This window comes from Schistocerca cancellata, chromosome 4 (genome assembly GCF_023864275.1).
Source record: "Schistocerca cancellata isolate TAMUIC-IGC-003103 chromosome 4, iqSchCanc2.1, whole genome shotgun sequence".
NCBI lineage: Eukaryota > Metazoa > Arthropoda > Insecta > Orthoptera > Acrididae > Schistocerca > Schistocerca cancellata.
The window spans coordinates 681,666,909-681,694,156 of NC_064629.1; the positions used below are offsets into that span (position 1 = coordinate 681,666,909).

The 27,248-nt window shown below is 41.7% G+C and overlaps 1 protein-coding gene across 1 annotated transcript in view; it reads right to left on the reverse strand.

The window, feature by feature from the left end:
* Positions 1 to 27,248, reverse strand: part of LOC126184380 (secreted frizzled-related protein 1-like) — a 403,479-nt gene that overhangs the window by 60,388 nt on the left and 315,843 nt on the right. Inside the window, exon 3 of the mRNA XM_049926765.1 lies at positions 10,747 to 10,988. Within this exon, the coding sequence (XP_049782722.1) occupies positions 10,747 to 10,988 (242 nt within the window). The remainder of the gene's footprint in view (positions 1 to 10,746; positions 10,989 to 27,248) is intronic.

Genomic DNA, 27,248 nt, shown 5'->3' on the forward strand with positions numbered 1-27,248 from the left:
CGACATCTTCTCGTAAACCACAGCGTCATCGGCGAACAACAGTAATTTGCTGCTTACCACGTCCGTCAAATCATTTATGCATATAGAGGTTGGTTGGTTGGTTGGGGAAGGAGACCAGACAGCGTGGTCACCGGTCTCATCGGATTAGGGAAGGTTGGGGAAGGAAGCCGGCCGTGCCCTTTCAGAGGAACCATCCCGGCATTTGCCTGGAGTGATTTAGGGAAATCACGGAAAACCTAAATCAGGATGGCCGGACCCGGGATTGAACCGTCGTCCTCCCGAATGCGACTCCAGTGTCTAACCACTGCGCCACCTCGCTCGGTTTATGCATATAGAGAACAAGAGTGACTTCCCTGGGGCACTCCTAACGACACCCTTGTCGTCTTCGCGCCATTCACATACATGGGAAACTAATCCGTATGCTCGGACTTTCGCCAACAGTCTGCAGTGGTGTACCGTGTGAAACGCTTCCCTAAAATCTGGGAATATGGAATCTGCTTGTTGTCCTCCATCCATGGTTTGTAGGATATCATGTGAGAAAAGGACAAGCTGAGTTTCGCACGAGCGATGCTGTTTAAATCAGTGCTGATTTGTGGACAGAAGCTTTTCCGTCTGAGGGAAGTTTATTATATTGGTAACTATGCAGTATCAAGGCTATAGACGGTGTTAGGCGGTATTGCGTGGTATCTCCTAGGGGTGACATTTTTTGTCTGGTGTGCTTATTAACTCCTCTCGGAAAATGATCATTACGTTAAAATCAGTGAATTTGGAGCACATACGGAGGCTTATCGACAGTCGTTCGTCCGAGCCACGAGTCACGAATTGGGTAGGACAGCGAGCAACGATAGCAGTAAGACTCCGCCATACTTCGTAAGGGGCTTGCTGAGCACACATACCAGTCTATGATGAAAAGGTGTAACACATCCTTCTTATTAAGTCTTTCTATCTTTCCGAATGGTTTAGAGCGACATGGAGTCATAACTGTATATTGTCTAAATTAACTGACTCTCACAGAGCATTTTATTATTTTATTTAAAGTTATTGATTTCGTGACATCCTGTCCCATTGTCAGAATTGCTTCCTCAAGCACAACAATGGAAAATAAAGCCTGTCAACTGTGATAATCCGATGGTCGGTCGTACAGTAGAAAATTCGTGGAGACTGGACGTGTCGTGGTATTTCAAGGGTATAAGTCTGAATGATATAGTCTATGAATTGGACAAGATCCATAAACGAATCCGCACACAAACCTTATTTTCGATTGATGATCTTGAGTTTTCAGATACATCTCATGATGGGACAGAACATCCCGAAGTGGATAATGTGAAATAACATTTAGTGCAGTCTGAAGAGTCAGTTAAATCGGACGATATATTTCACAGAGGTGAAAATATGACAAATAATTTATAAGACATGTAGCATCTAAAAAAGGCATATTATAAAAACCTGACATTTGTGATGCGACAGCATCTAAGGTCTTCTTTTTTGCTCTAGGGCAAAATGCACACCACTCCAAGATATTCCGAGACTGATTTTATTCCTGGCGTATACACGACGTCAGTGCAGTAACTGCAGTGTCAGATTGAACTAACAACTATAAGCAATATATGTGCATTCGACCACTAGTAGTGGGCAGGTGGTATTAAGTAGTGGACGTGCGACTGTAGTGTGTCAACATTATTGGGAAACAAATCGCAGTGGAGTAAAATAGCTATGGAGACACTTGAGTCAATGAAATGGCTTACGGCGATAACTGTTTAACTCGTGTACGAGTGTTTGAGTAGTTTAAGCGTTTTGAAGGAGGACAGGTGTTGCTCGAGGAAAATGAGGTGTCAGTGCGTCCCACTTCAAGTTCACCCGACGGAAACATTAAGAACATTCGTGATCTTTTGAAAACCTGCCGTCATCTCTCATCCACAGCTACCACTGAAAAACTGTGCCGCATACCTTGACTCCCGAAAAAAAGCACATTTTGACGTCTGCCACGACTTGACTGAAATGAAAACGCAGACAGTTCTTTTCTGAAAAACATCACGTGTGACGAGACTTGGTATTATCCATATGAACCTACTACAAAACGATAAAGTTCAGATGGGCTGCTGGAGTTTCACCAAGAGAATGAGTATGACAAAATCGAGAGTGAAGACAGTTTTCATCTCCTTTTTTTATGCTCACGGCGGTACCCACAGGGAATTTGTTCCCACCGGCACCACTGTAAATTACCGGTATTATTTGGGTAGCATGGATCGGTCGAGCAAGAGGATTAGAGGGTTTGTCTGTAGCAATGAAAGGACAACTCGTCCGCTCGTACAGGTGCAGTTGTCATGCAGTTTCTAGCGAAAACACTAGCGCCACTTTTCAGCTACCTTCCATATCCACCCCCGATTTGGCGCCGAGTGACCTTTTTTCATTCCCGAAAATAAAATTTCACTTGAAGGGTCAATGCTTTGACGATATAACCGATATTCAAGCGTGTGACACGAAAGTTGAAGAACACACCGATGAAGTACTTTTATGACAGTTCAGCAAGGTTGTACGTATGACCGTGTTGGGTGTTGCAGTCAAGTGGGGGAGACCAATACAACACCTGAAGCATCAAAACCATTATCTTCACTTTTCTCAGTTTTTTTTATCAATTCTCGAATCTATTTGGACTGACGGGTGGGGTATATTTCTTGCAAACACTAATACATAACTCCATCCTGAGCACACAGTTACGTGTCTTGGAGGCGCACGGTGGGAAAACGAGCTTCAAAAACTGGACAGAACAGAAACAGAAAAAAGGTGCGCGTTCCGACTTTAGTCCCGGAAAATCTTGAATAGATTGCACTTGCTCACACTTGTCCATTGCTGTGATGGCATTCCAGTCACAATGGTTTGTGCGTTGATAACGAATCGGAAAACGACACATTTTTCAGATACTGTTTGTGTGGCCTGTTTAATATATCGCACCCCGCCCGGCAAGAAATGTGACAAGTCGGAAAACGGCGTCTTTCGTTTATGTCATTGAAAAATACGTGTAAAGTGCCCAAAGTTGCACGAGAAATGTAATTGTATTTACTGCCAATAATATTTACTTGAAATGTAAATTTTTATGGAATTAATTATTTAAGTCGAATTTTCTCAAGTATTTTATTTATGAGCTGTGTCGCTGTTCTTGCAGGAGTGCGATATGACAGCGATCCTTCACCGTTGTCATGATAACGTAAGATGGATAACACTCCAGAAGACACGTTTTTGACATTTTTAACCGGTGTAATGACGTATACCGGCTTAAAACTAAACTGCTACCGATTTTATCCTAAATCGTTGGGTACAGAATTTTCTCTGCGTGGTTCCGCGTTCGTAAATGGCTCTCGTATAGGTTTGAAATGTATTTTATGCGCATGTCTGCGAGTTTTTAGTTGCCTATCATTTTTGTACCGTGCGGCTGTGCCATATGGCAGACAATTATTGTACAATAATACACAATATTCAGAAATAATGCTGGATGTCGACATAGGTCCTCATAGTTCTGATGCACGGATGTGTCATAAGTTACGCTGCTCCGTTGCCGATTGGTCAGCTGTCTGAAGATGCGCAGGAAGCTCGGAACAAAGATTTCCAGCGTTACCGAGAAGATTTTACAAGCAAACATTCCTGTGAGAAAATGGTGCATAACGTATTCACCGGCTTTGAGATCATCGGATCAACTTATTTCTAGATTCGAAAAAATGACAACTGAAGAAGATAAACAGATGCACTTGCGGTAAAAGATCTGCTTTTCGAATCATCTTTCAATGGACAACCCCATTGCGCTCTATTGATAGCGATAACGACGCAAGAGAACAATTTGATCACGATTTCGATTGAAAAATGTAAACTATCGAATAATATATTTCAGTACGGCAATTTAGACTTTTAATCGTCAGTGACCTCAGAATGCTTTATACCCGAAGTTTCAGTCGAACCGCTAAATTCATAACTGGATCCACCACTTTGAATTTTGTAATTTCGACATCGCATTCGTAATCTAAATCTAAAAAGAATACAGTTTTGTAGGATTGTATATATATTTTCGATTATGTCCAGATTTTGAAGTGAGTTGGCCCACTGTGGGGTGGGCGAGGGCGAGAGAGAGAGCGAGAGAGAGAGAGAGAGAAGAGAGAGAGGAAACAGTAGCAGGCTGGCAGGCTGTGTCTTCACCCACTTAAAATGCATGTGCTACTGTTGACATCTAGTCTCTGATAAGCTTTATTGTTACACGCTGAGCTGCCTTCTGGAACACGTGGTGGCCATTGATTGGGAATGACAGTCACACGGCGATGACACAGTAACCATTAGCACAAGTTCCGCTATGTAAAGTCACAGTAATATCCCACCAATGAGAAGCTCCATACTTTCTAATACTCTCAAATTGGCCGACATATCAGTGAAAGTATAGAAACAGCAAATCCGAGAATAATTTGACACGCGCCGTAAGAGAAACGTTATTGTGATATCACAAGACGGGCTTTAGCTGCCTTTTCTCTGCACCGATTCTGATATCCTACTGAAATAAGATATAATAACTCTTCTCTCCGATATGGGTTGTCTCTGAGGATGTTTCTCATTCCACAGACAACCGGTGTCCTTATATCTGTTGCTGAAATAACAGATTTACTGCTTTTGGACTGTTGTTCACTCTGTATGCTAAAATAATGCTGCACAATAAAACATAATTTTGTTTTCAAATATTTAATCACACAGAGAGCGTTCTCTGTTTAGCTAGCAACCTTAAAGCTCGACTTACTGCAAAGGATTCCATATGATGGTGACGTCAAAACAACAAACGACAAGCTGATGTTTAATCACTTGGTAAATTTTTCTGTAATATGGTACTACGTACCCGATGGCGTAGCAAAAATATTTTATAAAATAAATAAAAGAAAACATGGTTCGTAGTAAGATGTAATTTATTTAAATCTCGCGATTTGCTAAATTTGACAATTTATCATTTTCAAACACCATGCAATATCCTACTTACATGTGTGATGTTACTATGAGAAAAGTTACCAATAGGAAGTTTAAGGTTGTCACGTTAATGTGGATCTACTCCCAATGTAAGGATGGAACATAATATCTACTATTTACGTATAGCGAAAAATAATTTGACAATTGCAATATGTAATGCGTAATATCACACATATAAGTTGAAATATTGTACGGTGCTTGAAAATGACAGGTCGCCGAAATTAGCTAACGCCACAATTTAAATAATGATGGTTTACATTAAAGCCTTCTACGAATAATGTTTTCTTTTATTAAGATTTGGAGGCTGTGGGTCCCCAAAGCAAGAAAATTTAAAAAAAAATTGTTTAAAATGCGTTCACTTTGTCTACTCTGAAATCAGAGGGTAATTTCAAGAGGTGACTAAAATGTTTACAGGCGGTGGTGCCATTTGTAAAGAGGTGCAATCATGTCAGTATTGTTGTAGAAGTTGGGAAAATATGTAAAAAATTAGTGTGTGGTGGAAAGCTAGCAGATGATTAAACGCAAGCAACTGTATATAAATCAACACAAGTAGAGATGAATCAACTGTACTGTCACTGTTATCACACGAATACCCGTCCGACAGAATGGACATGTGAATCTTAGCGATGTATGTGAAGGGGAGAGGGGTGGGGGAAGGTGGGAAAAGAGGAAAAAAGACGTCAAACAATGGAAAAATTGGGAAGAGCAGGTGGAGAGACGTATAGCTGTGTTTCTAAGAAAGTAATTTGCAATATATTCACATGTGAGGTCCAGTAACACACAAAATGTACAAAGAAGAGATGAGCTATTATGAGTGGAAATGAGAAACTGCAAGAAATGCGTCCTACCTTAAATGAAGAAATACTTACAGAACTGCGAGGAAACTGTAAGATCATACTGTCTTCCTCCACATACCTGTCGCACAGTAAACTAGATAGACAGGGTACATACAGAGGAGCACGGGTAGTCATTTCTCACAGGCACCGTCTGTGAATGGATCGCTGTAGATGATGGGTTTCTTCAAACGTACAAGGACCTGTCAGATCCTGCGATCCACAGATTTCGACGAGCTTCAGTATGCTAGTTCGATTCCTTTCTAAAGTAACCCATGTCAAAGGGTTTAGGACACTATGTTCCTTTTTCGAAAAAACTGAGGTGAAAGGTCGTGTGCCCGCAGCCTTTTATTCGCTTTTTGATACGTTCCTCTTTGTTCGGTTAACTATGGAATGTATGTATCACAGACATCCACTAGGAACTAGCTTTTACAATTTTAAATGACATGTCATTATGAAACCTCTGTTTAAGCTTTGGATCTTTTATTAATTCTATTTCTGATTCTGTCCGTTTGCGTTAAGTCTTGGCTCCGCACAGCCGCAGTTTCTTAGATGCGTTTTTGGTGTGCTTGCTGTGCGTGCCACTTTTTTATCTTTTGACATACTGCTGCCAAATAACTTTGTTGTACTGCATATTTCACAGACACTTATTTTTCAGCCAACTTTTATAATTTAAATTGATATTTACCTTTGGATCCATGTTAAAACTCTAGCTCTTTCTTAAAGTGCATTTTAACCCTTTCAGACCTTATTTTTTTCTGGACAGAGTAAAATTTTTCTTTATGTGGTGATATGTTAATGATTCAAGATGCAAGATTTGTACACAAAAATATGAACTCGTTTTCAAAACATATGTTGCACACTTGACTTCGTTTTAGGGACTAAAATAAGTAATTTCTAAATGTTCTCTATTGAAATGAACAGTAAAATTATCATTCAATAATCACCATGCAAAATAACAGTATTCAAGTATGCGGTGGGATATAGTGAACCAAGCCACATTAGTGTATTCTGGTGGTCAGGAGTTGCTGCGCACTGCTGCATTGACTTGCTGATATTTTCATAGTGGTGTTCAACAGTTGGCAGCACTAGCGCCTGATGAAAAGGTTGAACATTCACAAATGTATACCTCAGATTTCTATTGGGAAGATATATTTCTGTTGCAGCTAATATACGCTAAAAGCTAATGTACATAATTGTAGCCAGAGGCTCTGAAAGGGTTAATGTATCCGATTTAGTTTTACGTAGAATGTCTAGAATCACATTCTGCCTTTGTATCACGCCATCGCAAATTGCCTCCTCCAGTGACATCTAGTGGTCACGCTCTCTCAGCTGTAGTTCTAAACACAGTATACCAGCAGCTAGCTGACATAACGGGTTATGAGTGTTTACCATTTTATCATGATTTTACTTTATCTGACATTACTATTTCTGGCTACATATTTTATTTGCTTATTCTGTTAACTTCATGGAGACAGATGGGTATGTCTCTAACCTTCCATACTATGTACGAGTATATTACGATACTGATTATAATAGTTAACAGCCTAAGGTTATACGCTTTTTTCATAAATATGCACATTTGCTCTTCTTAGATCAATCTGAAGATGATGATAATGGTTGAAACCTGTAACTGAATGAACAAACGTTTGCGATCAGAGACCGTTGTGGTATTTACAAAAAAACAATGAAGAATGTAGTGATCTTTGACTGCCCTGCTTGTTCCCCTTAATTATTACCCACAGAGACTGTTTGAAATGCGATGGGAAAATGTATACTCTCATACCATACTCCAACCAGGAACCTTCATGAACTGACATAGCATGTGCCTGTCACTCCTCATACTGATGTTGATTATGGGCATCAGTTCAGAATGGATGGAAGCTTAATAATTTAATATTTCTTACATAATGAACACCCGTACAAACATTAATAAATATGGGATCGGCGCTTTATGGTGTAACACTTTTCATATATGTCAGCGTATACTATCTAATCAAAAGTATGCGGACACCCCTATGCAATGCAAAATTGACCACTCGATATCATGAGAGGCGGATCCACCAGTATAAAAGGATGCAGAGAGAATGGTGCCGTCAGTAGAGAAGCAGTAACAGCAAAATGGGAAGGTCAGAAGAGCTCAGTCGCTTCGAACGTGGACTAGTCATTGGATGCCGCCAGAATAATAAATCCAGCAGGGACATTTCAACTATTCTAAAGTTCGCAAGCTGGCAGTAGGTGTTGTGATTGTGAAATGGAAATGCGAAGGTACACCCACAGGTAAACCAAGACCAGACAGACTTCGTGTGCAGAAGGACTGGGACCATCGAGCACCATGGAAGATGGTTGTACAAAATCACACGAAATCAGCGGAAGGAATCAATCCTGACTTACAAAGGGTTACCAGCATAATGACTGTGCGTAGGAAATTAAAAAGAATGGGGTACAATGGTCAAGCAACTCCTCATAAGCCACATATTTCTGTAGTCAACGCTAGCGGCACTTGAGGCGGTAAAGAAGCGACGCCACTGGGCAGTGGACGACAGGAAATAAATGACTTGGAGTCATATATCATACTGTACCCTGTGGCAATCCGATGGAGGGTTTGGATCTGGCAAATGCATGGAGAACGTTACCTGTCATCAAGCGTTAGTGTCACCACTGAAGCAAGGAGGAGGTGGTATTACGGTATGAAGGATTTTTCCGTGGTTAGGGTGTGATCCCCTTCTTTTGCTTAATAAAATGCTAAATGCTGAAGGATATGAATATATTTTGCACAGCCTTGCCGCAGTGGATACACCGGCTCCCGTGAGATCACCGAAGTTAAGCGCTGTCGGGCGAGGTCGACACTTGGATGGGTGACCATCCTGGCCGCCATGCGCTGTTTCGATTTTTCGGGGTGCACTCAGCCTCGTGATGCCAATTAAGGAGCTACTCGACCGAATAGTAGCGGCTTCGGTCAAGAATACCATCATAACGACTGGAAGAGCAGAGTGCTGACCCCACGCCCCTCCTATCGGCATCCTCCGCTGAGGATGACACGGCGGTCGGATGGTCCCGGTAGGCCACTCGTGGCCTGACGATGGAGTGCTTTTTCAAGTGCTTTAAGCACTTTGTACTGAGTAGAGTTGAGGAACAGTTCGGAGGTGAAGACGGTTTGTATTAGCATGACAATGCACCCTACCTTAAAGCAGCTATTGTGAGGCTATGGTAAACAGTAAATTCTTCGAACGGACTGGCCTATCCAAAGTCCCGACCTGAACCCAATACAACAACTCTGGGATGAGTTCCATCCAGTCACTCACTGATCAGTCTGGCCTGGCAACGGAAGACAGCAAAACGAAAGTTGAAATTTTAAATTTAGCATTTGAGAAATCTTTCACGCAGGAGGATCGTACAAACATACCGCCGTTTGAGTCTCGCACGGATTCCCGTATGGAGGACATAGTGATAGACATCCCTGGGGTTGTGAAGCAGCTGAATGGGTTGAAAATAAATAAATCGCCAGGTCCTGATGGGATTCCAATTCGGTTTTACAGAGAGTACTCTACTGCATTGGCTCCTTACTTAGCTAGCATTTATCGCGAATTTCGTGCCCAACGTAAAGTCCCGAGCGACTGGAAAAAAGTGCATGTGACGCCTGTATATAAGAAGGGTAGAAGGACGGAGCCTCAGAATTACAGACCAATATCCTTAACATCGGTTTGTTGCAGGATCCTCGAACATATTCTCAGTTCGAATATAATGAATTTCCTTGAGACAGAGAAGTTGCTGTCCATGCATCAGCACGGCTTTAGAAAGAATCTCTCCTGCGAAACGCAGCTGTTTTCTATCTACATAAATGATCTTTTGGATAGGGTGGATAGCAATATGCGGCTGTTTGCTGATGATGCTGTGGTGTACGAGAAGGTGTCGTCGTTGAATGACTGTAGGAGGGTACAAGATGACATTGACAGGATTTGTGACTGGTGTAAAGAGTGGCAGCTAATTCTAAATATAGATAAAAGTAAATTAATGCAGATGAATAGGAAAAAGAATCCTGTAATGTTTGAATACTCCATTAGTAGTGTAGCGCTTGACACAGTCACGTCGGTTAAATATTTGGGAGTAACATTGCAGAGCGATATGAAGTGGGACAAGCATGTAATGGCAGTTGTGGGGAAGGCGGGTAGTCGTCTTCGGTTCATTGGTAGAATTTTGGGAAGATGTGGTTCATCCGTAAAGGAGACCGCTTATAAAACACTAATACGACCTATTCTTGAGTACTGCTCGAGCGTTTGGGATCCCTATCAGGTCGGATTGAGGGAGGATATAGAAGCAATTCAGAGGCGGGCTGCTAGATTTGTTACTGGTAGGTTTGATCATCACGCGAGTGTTACGGAAATGCTTCAGGAACTCGGGTGAGAGTCTCTAGAGGAAGGAGGCGTTCTTTTCGTGAATCGCTACTTACGAAATTTAGAGAAGCAGGATTTGAGGCTGACTGCAGTACAATTTTACTGCCGCCAACTTACATTTCGCGGAAAGACCACAAAGATAATATAAGAGAGATTAGGGCTCGTACAGAGGCATATAGGCAGTCATTTTTCCCTCGTTCTGTTTAGGAGTGGAACAGGGAGAGAAGATGCTAGTTGTGGTACGAGGTACCTTCCGCCACGCACCGTGTGGTGGATTGCGGAGTATGTATGTAGATGTAGAACGTCGACTTTGCTCCATCCGCTAGCGTCCAACATGACTACCTTCTCCCGTTTCAGCTCTTGAAGAAGAATGAGCTACCATTCGTCCACAAACATTCAGGCATCTCATTGAAATTGTTCCCAGCAGAGTTCAAGCTGTCATAGTGGCCAAGGTTGGGATGACCACTGATAGGTGTCTAGATACATTTGATCAGATAGTGTATGTCTGAGTAAGCAGTAGGACTCACCCTGGAGCGTTTCTCCCAGGGCATGATGAAGGAGGGCACGAGCTTCTTGTCGCGGCTGTGGCCCATGATGAGGAAGGCGTCGCGCGTGTTGCGCGCCTTCTCCTCGCAGCACGACTCTGCCGCCTGCAGCAGGAGCACGGGCCGCCGCAGCTGCTTGCTCAGCTCGTTCGGGCCCTTCAGGATCTTGGCCTTCTTGCATATCAGCTTAGTCTTGCGTAGCCTCCGAATCTTCGTCCGCACAGCTGTAAGAAATCGAAGTAGAGCATACCAGAATCAAAACTTGAAAGCATAGAATCAGCGCCAGATATAACATTCTGAAAGAACTATGAGGTAAAAATGGGAATGCAAAACCACAAGTTCTTAGAACCACAGTATAGGTTCTGTGCTACTGTGCTTCACAATACGCATCTCCAGCGTGCTATAGGTCAGCTTGTGCCAAGACGGTGAACCCTGTCTCGAACGGAGTTTGCAGGATAACCACCAGATGCCTAAATCCTACCCCTGTTGGGAAAATATACCGTGTTGCTGGCATTGCACCGTCAGGTGTTCTCCAAGAAGTCACTGCTGATTGGGAACGACCTAAGACTGAGAACGTTGAAGCCCATTCCTTGTCTGGCCATCGACAGTCTCATCCTAAGCTGAAATCAAGGGAAAGTTTCCTTTGGAAGTACCCCTATATAAGGCAAGATCTTTATTGTGGAACTGGATATAGCCGCATGAACATCTTCTGGCTGGTTATAAGGAGGACTGAGGTGCTTCAGGGTACTTTAACTGAATGAGAAAACGATCTGGTAGGCCTAAGGTGTTGGTTAGGATATGAGCCTTCACATTAGAGGACAGAAAGTGAAAATTTGGCCAAGAACAGTCAGCCATATGAGCCAATGCAGTCTCTGTCCAGTTTCATGCTAAAACCAAGATTTACTGCTTGTCAGTGACAAAGCCATAGGTGCAGCTCATGTTTGGAAAAATGGTATCTGAATGTAGATTTTGTCAATTCCTTTGTCTTATTGATTTTTTTTTTTAGGTAATCTACCACACCACTTACTTGGCCACTCATACGTTGCCCGTGGTTCATGAACTAGGACATGACTACAGGAACCCACATCTGAAACTTTGGAAACAGGTTGGAGACTATGTGTCAAGCTGCTGGAAAACCATTCTAGAGTGTAATTAGCAGTCTTAGAAAGGGAGGTAAGAAGGAAATGACAAGTATTTTGGACAGGTCAGGAAAACTGCTGGTGAATCCTGTGGATGCCTTGGGCAGATGGAGGGAATATTTTGAAGAGTTGCTCAATGTAGGTGAAAATGCGACCAGTAATGTTTCAGATTCCGAGGTAGAATGGGATAGGAATGATGATGGAAATAGGATCACATTTGAGGAAGTGGAAAAAATGGTCAATAGATTGCAGTGCAATAAAGCGGCTGGGGTGGATGAAATTAAGTCGGAACTCATCAAATACAGTGGAATGTCAGGTCTTAAATGGCTACACAGGATAATTGAAATGGCCTGGGAGTCGGGACAGGTTCCATCAGACTGGACAAAAGCAGTAATCACACCAATCTTTAAACATGGAAACAGAAAAGATTGTAACAACTACAGAGGTATCTCTTTAATCAGCGTTGTAGGTAAAATCTTCTCAGGTATTGTTGAAAGGAAAGTGCGAGTATTAGTTGAGGACCAATTGGATGAAAATCAGTGTGGGTTTAGGCCTCTTAGAGGTTGTCAGGACCAGATCTTTAGCTTACGGCAAATAATGGAGAAGTGTTATGAGTGGAACAGGGAATTGTATCTATGCTTTATAGATCTAGAAAAGGCATATGACCGGGTTCCTAGGAGGAAGTTATTGTCTGTTCTACAAGATTATGGAAAAGGAGGCAAACTTTTGCAAGCAATTAAAGGTCTTTACATGGATAGTCAGGCAGCAGTTAGAGTTGACGGTAAATTGAGTTCATGGTTCAGAGTACTTTCAGGGGTAAGACAAGGCTGCAACCTGTCTCCATTGTTGTTCATATTATTTATGGATCATATGTTGAAAACAATAGACTGGCTGGGTGAGATTAAGGTATGTGAACACAAAATAAGCAGTCTTGCATATGCGGATGACTTAGTTGTGATGGCAGATTCGATTGAAAGTTTGCAAAGTAATATTTCAGAGCTAGATCAGAAATGTAAGGACTATGGTATGAAGATTAGCATCTCCAAAACGAAAGTAATGTCAGTGGGAAAGAAATATAAACGGATTGAGTGCCAAATAGGAGGAACAAAGTTAGAACAGGTGGACGGTTTCAAGTACTTAGGATGCATATTCTCACAGGATGGCAACATAGTGAAAGAACTGGAAGCGAGGTGTAGCAAAGCTAATGTAGTGAGCGCTCAGCTACGATCTACTCTCTTCTGCAAGAAGGAAGTCAGTACCAAGACAAAGTTATCTGTGCACCGTTCAATCTTTCGACCAACTTTGTTGTATGGGAGCGAAAGCTGGGTGGATTCAGGTTACGGATATGAAAGTAGCTAGGATGATTGCAGGTACTAGTAGATGGGAACAATGGCAGGAGGGTGTCCACAATGAGGAAATGAAAGAAAAACTGGGAATGAACTCTATAGATGTAGCAGTCAGGGCTAACAGGCTTAGATGGTGGGGTCATGTTACACGCATGGGAGAAGCAAGGTTGCCCAAGAGACTCATGGATTCAGCAGTAGAGGGTAGGAGGAGTCGGGGCAGACTGAGGAGAAGGTACCTGGATTCGGTTAAGAATGATTTTGAAGTAATAGGTTTAACATCAGAAGAGGCACCAATGTTAGCACTGAATAGGGGATCATGGAGGAACTGTATAAGGGGGGCTATGCTCCAGACTGAACGCTGAAAGGCATAATCAGTCTTAAATGATGATGATGATGAATCTACCACACACAAGATTCTCACATTCTCTCACTCTTTATGCACAAACTATTAGTCCTATAGAAAAAAATGAGCAGGATCTTTTTTCGGGAAATTTAATGTAGTTAAATTTTGTACTGGGATGCGTCTTTGCTAGAGGCTGTTGTTCTATGGCTCTGAGCACTATAGGACTTAACATCTATGGTCATCAGTCCCCTAGAACTTAGAACTACTTAAAACTAACTAACCTAAGGACAGCACACAACACCCAGTCATCACGAGGCAGAGAAAATCCCTGACCCCGCCGGGAATCGAACCCGGGAACCTGGGCGTGGGAAGCGAGAACGCTACCGCACGCCCACGAGCTGCAGACGCTGTTGTTCTATAATTATTCAAGAAAAGTGTAGAAAAGTGACCTCCAAGCCCATTTTTCTTGAATAACTCGAAAACCATGGCCTCCAGCGAAAACGTACGTATCCCAGTAGAAAATTTAATGCGTTAATTGCCTCAAAAAAGTCGTGTTCATTTTTTCTGTGGGGCTAATAGTATGCGTGTAGCAAGTGAGACAGTACGAAAATCTTGTGCTTGATTATTGAAGGCGTTGCGGGTTGCATAAAACCCACCGGTAGGAGCACCTGAATCACCCTGTATACAATTCTTAAATGTATATATTTGTCAAGCTTATGATTCTGATCTTTTTTGTTTGTAGGTACAGGTCTTAGTCTTGGTTGACATTAAAATAGCCGTGCCACAGAATCACAACGCGCTGCTAGAGGAGAAAATACATAATAGCGCAACCCATTTATGAAGTGGAGTATCGTGCGGTAGTTCGTTTACTGCGTTTGAAGGGGAACCATTCAACAACGATCCATTGCAGGTGTACAGCAACAATCCACCATCACGTGACACAGTAGTTACTGCCGCAGTCGCTTCTAACGTAGTCAAACAAGTCTGAATGACGAAGAACATAGTGTCATACTAACTTCCTGTGAATAACTGGTAATCGCAGGGGAAGTGGCGGTCCTGGTGCTCAGATACTGGCAAAGGGCTCTGAGCACTATGCGACTTAACTTCTGAGGTCATCAGTCGCCTAGAACTTAGAACTAATTAAACCTAACTATCCTAAGGACATCACACACATCCATGCCCGAGGCAGGATTCGAACCTGCGACCGTAGCGGTCGCTCGGTTCCAGACTGTAGCGCCTAGAACCACACGGCCACTCCGGTCGGCTCAAATACTGGCATATCACATTTGAGACGATAGTGGAAAAAGTGAGTATCAGTCATGGATTAGTTTTCAACATCTTGCGCAACATTTTGAACATGACAGAAGTTGCTGCACGCTGGGCCAGCGTCTGTTCACACCCATTGAAAAAGCCAGTCAAACAAAGGCAGCAGAGTAAATACTGCACTTGAGTCAGGCCAAGCCACATGGCTCTCTTAACCGCCAAATCACCAACGACAAGCATCATACGTACATGCATGTATGTGCGTACGTATGTATGTGTTTATGCACCACTATAACGCCGTGAAAAAGGAACAAAGCAAGTAATGGGAACTTGCGGATTCACCACAGCCGATAAGGACGAAATGGAAACTTATGGATTCACCACTGTCGATAAGGACGAAGACCCAACCATCACTGGAGAAGGTGATGCTGAGTGCTTTTTGGGACTGCCATGGTGTGGTGCTAACAGATTACGCTCGTAAGTGGCAAACTATTAGAGAACCATACAGTCGAAGTCGCCTGACGTCTTTACAGGACGGTATCAAGATGAATCGTCATGGAAAACTGTCCAAGGGGGTATTTTTGCTCCACGACAACGCTCCAGCTGATTATACAGAGGACATAGTCACATATGCTACTTCTTTGGACTATCGAATTAGGTCTCACCCTTCTCCTTTTTCTTGTATTCTGCTGACATGGCAACAGTGATTTTCGTCAGATGAAGAAACTATTCCACAATGAAGGCAAAGTGATTTTCGAGGTGGAACGGTTCTTGAACAGCTAAAAACACAGATTTCTACAACCAAGATCCTCGCCACTTCATAAATCATTGGGAAAAAACGTGTCACATTGAAAAGTAAATATGTGTAGAAAGACAAGCCCCATCACCAAGGTCCATGGTCACTGCATGTTTATCCGAGGTGATAATTAAAATTTTATGACTTTCTATTGGACATCAAGAAACGAAGAACAGGAAACCGAGAGAATACGATGGTGATAATGCATCCTAGGTACAGCAGAAAGTTAGACGGAATAATACAATCCAGGACATGACTTCTTTAACAAACGAGGGAGAACGATAAATCTTACATTGGGATTAATTTATTGTCAAGCTATATCTTCAGATGCAAGGACTAGCAGGAAGTGTCTTGATATGCTATCAACAGAAATTCTGTCGTGTTAAAATACTGTTTCTTTTCGAGTCACCTTTTATGTGACTACACTTGTGTTGAACATCTTTCTAGTGACGGGCAATGTTGGAAAGCGAAAATGGGGGGAAGTGAAAGGAGACCACATTCGCGGGACCATGTTACAAAATTTAGCACACCATATCACTCAATTTTCCTTTTGCAAAGGACGTTTGTAGGTAACGGCGTTGTCCTGAATAAATATTTCTTTTCTTTTGCAAATCCTGGCTTCTGACCGCTATATAAAGTCGTATAGATAAATATATTGCACATATGAAGTTTACACATAATTCAGGTTCTCGCGCAACTGACGCCAACAAAACAAAAACAAAATTTACTTGATGTAAACGTCATCTTTATACCAGTCAGTCTGAAGCGTACTGTACATGTTAGGTATACTTTTGTTAAGAACATGAACTGTAGAAACTTCGGAGACCCTTTTATGGTTGTGCGTACAGTTTGGAATCAAGCGCTGCGGTCTTTTCTCGTCCCTAATTTACATTCAACGAAACATCGAAGGGCACGAATTTGAAAGGTTCAGAAGGCAGAAAATTCGTGCTCTTTATTGCACTTGACCAGCAGAATAGAAAGGGGTGCATCTTCAGTCATAATCTTGGGGAACGTGAGCATGCACGTTTTTAGTGACAGCTAGTCGCAAAAGTACGTCACATACTTCTAACAAGAGAGGCGCCGCCCAAGAAATGGATAATGAAGGCCTATGAAGCGCGCTGCAGACTCGCAAATCAGTCAGCCGAGCAGTCATCTGGGGATAATAACCACTGAGGTGTTGATCGTCAATGGATACAGACTCGTAGTAATGAACATTCGCACGATGAGAGAATACCACACAACTCTGCCTTTGCTCTCATGGCTTGCTAAGAGTTATCTAATGCGTTGACGAGTCTGAGTCCACTTCTAGCATCATACTAGAGATGGGCAAAACTGTTCTTTTCAGAGATTGGATCAGAACTGTTCACTCCCTGAAATGAATTAGCTCTTTTTCATGACTCACCACTCATTTACAATAGAAAATAAATGGAAGGCACATTGCCCTTTAAACTTGGTTTATTCCAGTACTATACCTGTATTTTGATCTTATTTCATCCTATTTTGAAGTAACACAGATAATGAGTAAGAATTTTGTATTGTTTATTGAAATTTCCACGATATGACAAAGTTTTTGATTATTGATTTATTTTGCACTATCGTGGTTTTTTGGGTGATCGGAAAATGTTGTAACTTGAGATTTACATTAACAATATATTTGGCTATAATGTATTAAAATTTCATTAACCTCATACAAATACATCACAAGCCATATTTTTTTAAAGTGAACGTTTCCTTTCGAAGACGCCTAAAATCGCAAAATCCGTACCAGAATAAGAAAAAAAAATATATAAATTTGACTGTAAAACGAAAGTGCTGCATATAGCCTTACGCAGAATAAAACAAGGAAAATATTGGTGTATCACATTTTGCGATACGTTTATCGGTTCGCTCGTAATTAAAGCGTAAATTCGAGTGTCCATAATAAAAATCCTATAGTAAGAGGAGTCATCAGGAACCTAATCTAATCAGTTTAAACAAATAAAAATAAAATAAAAACAATTGATGTATACATAACATAATAATGTAATATACATGGCGGTATTACTACGAAGAACAATATACAGTGGGGACGAACTCCGATGCAGAGGCGCTGAGTCGAGCAGGTCGAGCCGCGAGCTGTATTACTGCATGAGCTGAGACCGCAGAGACCAGAGTGACACCTGAGTCGCTTTGCTCGACGCTCTGGCTAGAGTCGAGACGGTGAGGTGAGCGTTGAGTGGGCGAGTTCCGAGGGTGGGGGGGAGCGGTGAACTCACCCGCTCCGAGACAAATCGTCCGTTCCCTTGCGAGCAGGTTTTTGCAAGTAGTTCCTATGTTATCCGCTAGGTGGCTCTCTGTCCTGTTGCTCGCATCAACTGCCCAGAGGGCAGGACGTGCGACTGAAACGATCGCCGACAGAGTGTGATGCGAAGTTAAGCTGCACCAGACACTGCACAGTGCACACGGCAGACGACGCACAGAGATGGCACGGCATATGTGAAACACAAAATCCAATGGGGCACTGCACAATTCAGGCAGCCAAGGTAGAAGCAGGGCAGAGGCCAGCGCTGGCTGTGTTGTGTGGCGTGCACTGTGCTCTGACCAGCAGAGGCGCTGCTGATATGCTCCGTCTCTCTCTCTCTCTCTCTCTCTCTCTCTCTCTCTCTGCCGTGGGAAACGTTTGGAGCTACCGTTCTTTTTTTCTGAATCACTGACTGTTCACTCCTTTGAAAGATTGAACTCTATGAATTAGTTCAAGAGCGGATCCCCCATCTCTACATCATACCGCCAAAACTGGGAAAATACTGCTAGTAAAGTGTCATTCGCCTTTTGTTGGCTTTAACAGCCCTCATGTCGATGGACTGTTCATCCAGATAACAGGAAACGAAAAACGTATTCTGCGATCAGACCCTGAAGAACACGCGATGTCGACCGGCCGCCATGTCATCATCTGCCATGTGGCGTCATGGGGATACATTATGGATGCGCGTGGGGTCACAGCACACCGCTCTCCTGGCTGTTGCCGACGTTTAGACCTTAGAGCCGCTACATCTCGATCAGGTAACTCCTCAGTTGGCATTACAATTCTGAGTGCACCCCAGTCCAGTCCTCCCACGAAGTAATAATTCTTGGCAATACCGGGAATCGAACATGAGTCCTCCTTAAGGCAACTATCTACACTGATCGCCCAGCTAGGAAGGTGGACCTAGGTAGAAGACCGACATGAAAATCATCCTACTGTCATTCCAGCATAATTAAATGTACTATTATTGTAATTATTGGAAGTTTAAGAATTAATAAAGCATGTACAAATTTTCGAACACACTGATCGACAATACAATCATTAACTGTCTCCTGTTGCCTGGTGTCTCGGAAAAAAGGTATGGTCCATTTAACGTTTTCATGACTTTATTGTGGGCCATACCACTCGAACAGGGAAAACCTATGTGAAGTTAGTTCATCCTCTTTCTGTATACGGTATAAGGCTATCATGTTAAAAAGTTTCACTGTCATATAATAGATAATTATTATCTTTATTTAAATATTCAGTTAGTTAATTGGCTAGTTTCATCATTTGTACGATTAATCGTAGTGATGGGGAACGAGTAATTGTACATTCAAATTACACATTCGCGTGGAAATATGGTTACATGCTGATCGTCTACAATCTTTGTTTTAGTACTCTTGTGAGTTTATAATTCCTATACATCACCTTTGACACATTACAAAACTAGAAATTCTTCTACGGAATAGGAGTTGTCAAGGGAAAACTTTTTCTGTTTGTTTTCAGGTTTAGCTTCGGTGTCTTTTGGGTAAGTAATAAAAAATTTTCGAGACATCATTGTGCATCCCATTTTGAGCAAAAGACAAGAAACTTTGAGAGGGAATAAATATACTGTGCAGCCATAGGTAGAATGTCTAGTTCCTTAAACAGATGTCTACAAGATGATCATGGGTGAGCACCACATATTATTCTTACAGTACCATTTTGAACGATGAAGCCTTTATATCTTGAAGACGTCCTACCCCAGACATTATTTTATAGGACATTACTGAATGACAATAGGCAAAATATGTCATCTTATTGCTTTGCCTCTCTGCTAGATTTATAGTGATTCGAAGTGCAAATGTGGCTGAAGTAAGTTGTTTCAGAAATTGGGAAATGTGTTTCTTCCAGTTTAAATTCTTATCAACACGTACACATAGAATTTTTTAAGTTTCCGCCCTAGTTACACCATGTGTTACACCTAACATTGCTGTAGTACCTCTAGATGTGCAGAACTGAATATGCGCCTTTTTGAAATTGACAGTGAGACAATTCGCAGAAAATCACTCAATAACACTTTAAAGAACATTATTTACTACTTCTTCTGTTGCTGTATGAATGTTTGGATTGATTTCATTACTAGTATCATACTCAACAAGAGCTAATTCTGCTTGTTGTATGTTAGACGGAATGTCGTTTACATACGACATATATATGAGAAACAGTAGTGGACCTAAAATTGACCCTCGGTGAAACCCGTAAGTGATTTCCCTCCAGTCACAAGAATTTCTCCTGCTTATATTGACTGAATTAATGCCTTAGATGGGTCACAATGTAGGTTTAGACAATATTTCTCCTAATATAGCCACCCTATACAGCTTTCCTCTATAACATAATACATGTAGTATCTGAATCGAATTTAGAGTTTACTTAACATTTGCATCTGACAACACCGTAATTATGATGAATAATTTTCTGATTTGTTCGATAGCAGATACAGTAAACACATTTACTTGCATTGATATCTGTGACTGAATCTAAAATACGTATCTGGTTCTCTGTTTTATGTACACGCCAGACAAGAGCACACGGTTAATCAGCTTTGCGAAAGACTAACTAAATTGATTCATGATTCGTATGTAATGGTCTGCATAGGTCACAATACATCGTTGTAATTATATCACATTTTAGAGTGATTACACTATAACAGGCCTCACTGGCTGTTAAATTACCTTGGTACAAGCAATCGAAAGTGAGAAAAAAGGTCATATTCAAATGAATATTGAGTTAGAGACATTAAAACATTAGTTACTTCAAGAGCAATCATCCATTTCAATTTTAATTCTAGAAACAATTTTTATACAGATAATGCATGAGAATAGCATGCATCAGCAAATTATTTTGACAATTCTAAATTTTAGGAGGAAAGACAGTTATTTTTAACTCTAAGCGTCACCCATGATGTCTTATTCTTGCAAACCCAGTTCAAAGAAATAATTGTAAACAATGACTCGTTACTCTAGAAACTAGCATTATTTGAGGGATGCCATTTGAAACTGTGATTTATTTATTTATTCTTGAATCTGGCCTTCAACCAAAAAATGTTGGTTAAATAATTATGTAATTAGTGCTGTTTGTACATGGGATCATATCAAACTGAATGTAGAGGCTGGCGAGTTCACCTATGAAATAGGTGTGTGTCACTAATCACTGTATGCTAGAAATTGTTTTAGTTTGACAGCATGTTAGTAATGATGTGCAAGCAGGAGTGATAGCTATTTTTTAAAAATATAAATATATAATATTTTAGCTGTATTTCTTGCAGTTTATGAGTTGCCATCACATCACACCAGTAATTCTGAAATACTGAACATATGAACCTACAGCCCTGGACAACATAAACGAACACGAAGATGCAACCAGGGTGACATACCGAATCGGCCGTACATTGCGCAAACATGGCATAAATACTGTGTGCAAATCGACGAAGAAGATTTGAGAGTGTCTCCGATCGGTAGATGACCAAAGGGCCCCATTCGCAATGTCGGGAGTGTACTACATACCGTGTATATGTGGGAAAGTCGAGGTTGGAATAACCGGATTTTCCATCAACATCATGATCATTGACTTTAAACGGTGCTGTAGGCTGGGACAGGAAGAGAAATCGGCCGTGGCCGTGCACGCGCTGTTTGAGAACGACTAGAGAATGAATTCGTCGAATCCTTCAGGGAAACAATTTAAATTCGTAAGAATGACAATAGCGTAAACAGTTTAAATTTGTAAGAATGACAGCAGCTTTAACAAGAAAGCTTCAATATAAACGGATCCTGAAATCTTGTGCTGTAGCGAACAACCGTTGTAGGTAACAAGGGGAGAACCACAGCAGTAATGACGTGACGGTCGCTAGATCGACTCCAGTCCGGTACAACCAACGGCGGGTGAACCTTTTACAATGCCAGTCACCCGTGCTGGCTAAACTTCAGAAAAATCACTAAACAAACGTCAGTCGAATATCTCGAAAGGAAATCCAACACGCAACACGTCATCAGTTAAGCATTTCCTACTTAACATTGTTGTCATGTTCTATCAAGCACCGACGGAAAATTCTGTTAGTTATAACTATTTACAATTATTGCGCAGATGCACATTCCAGCACTTGCGGCTTCCACTAGCCTTATGTGCCTAAAAAGTCTTATAAGTGGCGAGTCCAGTATAGCGATATGATTGAGACTATACTCAGTCAGATGTGAATGTCAGTGCCTCATCTTCTTCTTGGAAAGGGTGATTACTGATGTTCTGATTCACAACTGCATTACTAATATGGAATAATACAAGTTTCTGAAGCTTTTTCAAAGGGCAAAAAATGATACTTAGGGTTAAGCAATTTAGGCATGGGGCTTTATAATAATGGAATTTGGGGTGAGTGTCTGAATATGTACAGTGCAACAGACTGATGAAGAAATGTTATGTAAAAGTTTGAAAAATGATTAAATGCGGCATTATAGCAGGTAACACATAAAAAAATCGGAGATAATTAAAGGTATTCTAAGCAGAAAGACAAAGAGAAAGATGTTAAAACTGAATAAATAAATAAATAACTTTGGGATAGAAAAAGTAACAAAAAAGATGAAGATTAAACGGTTTGTGGCATATGATGAATGATTGTCACAATAAGAGAATTATAATTATGAACACAGAGATGTTGAGAGAAAATATGTCAGGCCAATACAAAGAGAAAAGTATGTTAAATACCTGTAAAAGTAAGAGAGAAGTAAGCTACATAGTTAAAAAGGAATTTAGAGCTTCATTTGGAATTAAGAATGCTTGAAGTATTTAACCAAACATAAAGCGGCAGCAGCAGTATCATAGATATAATGTTATACTGATGTACCTGGGAAAGAAATTGCAGCTGTGAAGCGAATTTCAGGATCTAACAGGAATTAATGATCCGCCAGTAAACAAATAAAGAAAGCAAGATGTTGTTTCAATTTTGAGCAGTGTAACAAAACTGGATAAACTCCAGAGTACGCCACAGTCAGATATGCATCGTATACGTAACTATATTGAACGTAAATTAGCAAATAAAATTTGCATAGGCTTTTTTAATGTCTTTGTTATCTCTACATACTGTCGAACAACGAGAAAATTCGACACTTACATAAGCGTAAATCTGAAACCTGTTAGAACGAAATAAAATGCACAGCAGTGTTTCAGGCATAACTATTTATCCATTCAGTAGTAAAAAATGGCATAGTTTATTATTATGAAAGGCTACTGGATAGAGCAAAACGACGTGGCATATGCCATCTAGTAAAAGTAGTGCAAGAAAGAGATGAAATGTGTATCTTCCGTTGTGCTCTAAGATAAACTACATTCTTTTTATCAGTAAGCGAATGGCTGCCAACATTATACTCTCTTTAAAAAAAACACCTTTTTTATCATATTGCCTAGCTATAACACTTAATTAGAAGTAAACTGGTAAACGACAAAAAAAAAAAAAAAAAAACGCTTCTAACTTTTACCTTTTCTTCTACTTCAAAGCACTTCTAAGCACTTAGTCATGAAGATACTCCCTAAAAACCTATTCTGTTTTAACACAGCAAATAACCGACAGACGAGAGCTACTGTTTTGTAATTACAGTACTAAAGTTCAAGAAATAAAAAGTATAGGTTCTGGTATTTGATGATGTGCCAACTAAATGGCTGTCCAGTATCACTCAATTCGGTATTATGAGTAACGGATTCCAACAGAAAAAAATGAAAAAAAGTAACCTCTCGGATAGGGGGATCTCAAAAAACAAGTCTAAAGGATCAAAATTTCTGTAAAAATTCTGGGCAAATTAAGGAAACAATTATTGTTCAAGATTTTTATTTTCGTTGTAATCGAGGACCTCCATATGGTAAATATGCCAAACTATTGTCGCTACTCGAAACACTGTGCTATTTATTTGCACTCACGCGTCCCATCCTGTGTCGAAGCCGTCCGAAAACTGTCTCTGCCCTTCGGATTTATTAGCAGTGCGTCTTGGGATACGTACGCCTTTCCTGACAGATGCGGGTGAAGTGTGCGAGCTGTCCGTCCCGTGAAACTCGCCACAGGGGACAGAGTAAGAAAGCCCGTGACAAATACAGCCACAACACCCCACAGTGCTCAACAGATGGCCACCGCAGCGGGGCCTGCTTTCACACTGGGTTACTGTTTACCCACAGGTGTCACAAGATGGGGCGTGTTTCCCACACGGGCTGCGGAACGAGTCCACATGTACGCTTGCCTTGCTGGGGCGTCAGGCTTCTCTCCACGAGCTGTGTCCGGCCGATTCAGATAACGAAAGTGGAGGGGAGAGGAAACGTAGCAATTGGAAGCTCCAGCATTAAGTGGCTGATGGAGCCTCTTACTGAAACACATACAGGAAGACGATCAAGTCCACGTGATTTCTCTAAGTGTATCAGGAAGGACCTCGTAAGGTTACAAGTTACGACAGTAGGCTCCCAGAGTCAAGAGTGCCGCAGGAATCCCACGGGCGTGTGTGTGCTCGTTCTAGCGCGCCTGAGTTTAATCTTACGCTAACCCACAACCTTAAACGAAGCTTTAGTTGTCTACGATATCGTGCCGTTCATAATCGCAACTTCAAATGAGGTACAGGACAGTTTATTTATTTCTTCACGTAGATAATTAAAAATGTAGCTAATGCTTGTGCAGAGCAGCGACTTCTTTAAGTAGACGGCTTAATTAATGCGTCTGAAAATCAAAATCTAGTGTAAACATGGACATGAGAACGGTATTCTTACAGTGAACATAAGTTCATAAATATTATACATAAACTTTCATATCACATCGTAATACCACGTAGCGTGCAAGAACTAAGATTCTGTGTCCGAAACAAATGAACTGCTATAAGGATTTGATGACATTATGTCCTCATACCACCAACACTGGGTAGAAAAGATTCTTTGTAGAGTCGCAAACTTTATTTTCCTCGCATTAATTATGTGAAAAGAGGTGGATCCCGTACGCATTTTTCTATAGACAGCTTTAGTGTTTCAAATATCACTAGAAAATGTATATCGTATCTTAGTCTATATAAAAATTTCATACTCGTTTGAAGCCTAATCTTCACAAACAATGAGGAGTTTGTGAATAAAATTAATACACATTAACTGCTAAGATGCCAAAATATTTTACGTACATATTTTAAGTGCATTAAAATATATTTAGACATGAATAAAATGTTTTCGGGCTTCCGGCCTCGTCAGGTGGTTAAAATCCCACGAGATTTCGACCGAGCTCTCCTCAGTCATTGTCAAGTAGTAAGACAGGTTCCCTAGGCGTTTAATGCTGCGCCACGTTTCCTTCCCGTAGACTGTAGAGGTACGTCATGTATGAATCACTTGATAATGACTGAGGAGAGCTCGGTCGAAAGCTCGTGGGATTTTAACCACCTGACGCGGCTGGAAGCCCGAGAAAATTTTATTAATTCATATCGCAGCGAAACCATGTATTCATACATATTTAGGCATGGTTAAACAACATGTGGATTCTCTATTAAAAATACGAGGCAATTAGCTTAAAGCGGCCGGAGTGGTCGTGCGGTTCTGGGCGCTACAGTCGAGCCGAGCGACCGCTACGGTTGCGGGTTCGAATCCTGCCTCGGGCATGGATGTGTGTGATGTCCTTAGGTTAGTTAGGTTTAATTAGTTCTAAGTTCTAGGCGACTGATGACCTCCGAAGTTAAGTAGCATAGTGCTCAGAGCCATTTGAACCATTTTGAATTAGCTTAAAATATACACTGCCTGACAAATACAGTGAAGGACCCAGAAGACATGGCCGGATGTCAATGTAAGTTCGTACACGTATACTCCATCGGCGAGAATGTAAAAGATTTAGCAATTCTCTATGACAGGTAGAACTGCCCACAGAGTTCATGAATGTAGGTTGTGTTTATTGTTATTTCTAGGCCTGGTAGGGTATAAAAGGGGCGTAAACAGCTTCCGATGTTGAGTGATCACTGTGAAGACACTCGTGTGAAACAGCGTTATTTCCACATGACAGAATATTAAATGTGCCGGAAAGTGGGCCTCCATTTGGCTAACTGGCCGAATTTTTCAATTGTGCCAAATTTGTGGGGCAGTCAGATGTAACAGTGGCTTGATGTTGGACTGCATGCGATAATGATGCAAGGCGTACTCGTCGTCAAGATTCTGGTCAACCACGTCTGACCACCACAAGGAGGATCGTGGGGTTGTGCACCAAACCATCGCAAGTCTTCACATCTGCGTTTGCGCGTTGCTGCCTCTGGATCACGGGTCCCGGTTTCGATTTCCGGCCTGGTTGGGGATTTTCTCCGCCTGGGGACTGGATGTTTGTGTTGTCTCCATCATTTCATCACCATCATTATCACCATTCGTGACAGTGGCTAGATTGGATTGTGAAAAAAAAATTGGACTGTGTCAAAATTGGGACTTTGTACGGGTGCAGATGACCGCGCAGGCGGGCGCCCCACAAAGCAATCATCATCATCATCTGCGTTTGCTACCCAAGAACAAGTAATGGAGTCCCTGCAACATTTTGTGACATCACGCACCACTGGTCGGAGAATAGAAGCAGTTGGCCTAGGGAATTACTGTCCCATTTTTAGGCTGCCGTTAGCTCCACAAAACAAACGGCTGCGTCTGGAGTGGTGCCACGACCGGGAAGCATGGACTGCTGATGAATGGCGTCGTATTGGATTCTGCAATCAATCGCGGTTCAGCACCATCCCAGATGACCATCGTCGGCGACTTTGGATGTGATATGGAAATGAGCGTTTAGCGTCATTGGCCGGGAGGCCCCTTACGGGGCAGGTCCGGCGACCTTGGTGCAGGTCTTATTACATTCGACGCCACATTGGGCGACTTGCGCGCCGGATGAGGATGAAATGATGATGAATATGGGGAGAGGTCACTTTCTTCCATTGTTGTGGAAAGGCACATAGGTGTTAGTTCTGGCGCCATGTTGCGGGATGCCATCGGGTATGACTTCAGTTCACGGCTCGTAGTTACTTAGGGAACACTCACGGCACAATGATATGTCATAAACATCGTACGTCCTCTTGTATTACCTCTCAAGCGACAGTATCGAGGTGCCGTTTTTCAACAGGAATATGTTCGCCCACACATGGAACGTCTCTCTATGAACAGTGTGCGTGATGCTGAGGTACTCCCAGGGCCAACAAGATATCCCAGATCCGTCCCCGATAGAGCATGTGAGGGATCAGCTCGGATGTCAACTCCATGTCAGTGCCAGTATCCTGGGTGTCAATGATAATTTACAACAGTTGTTGGCAAGCCGTCCTCTGGAGAGGATACAACGGCT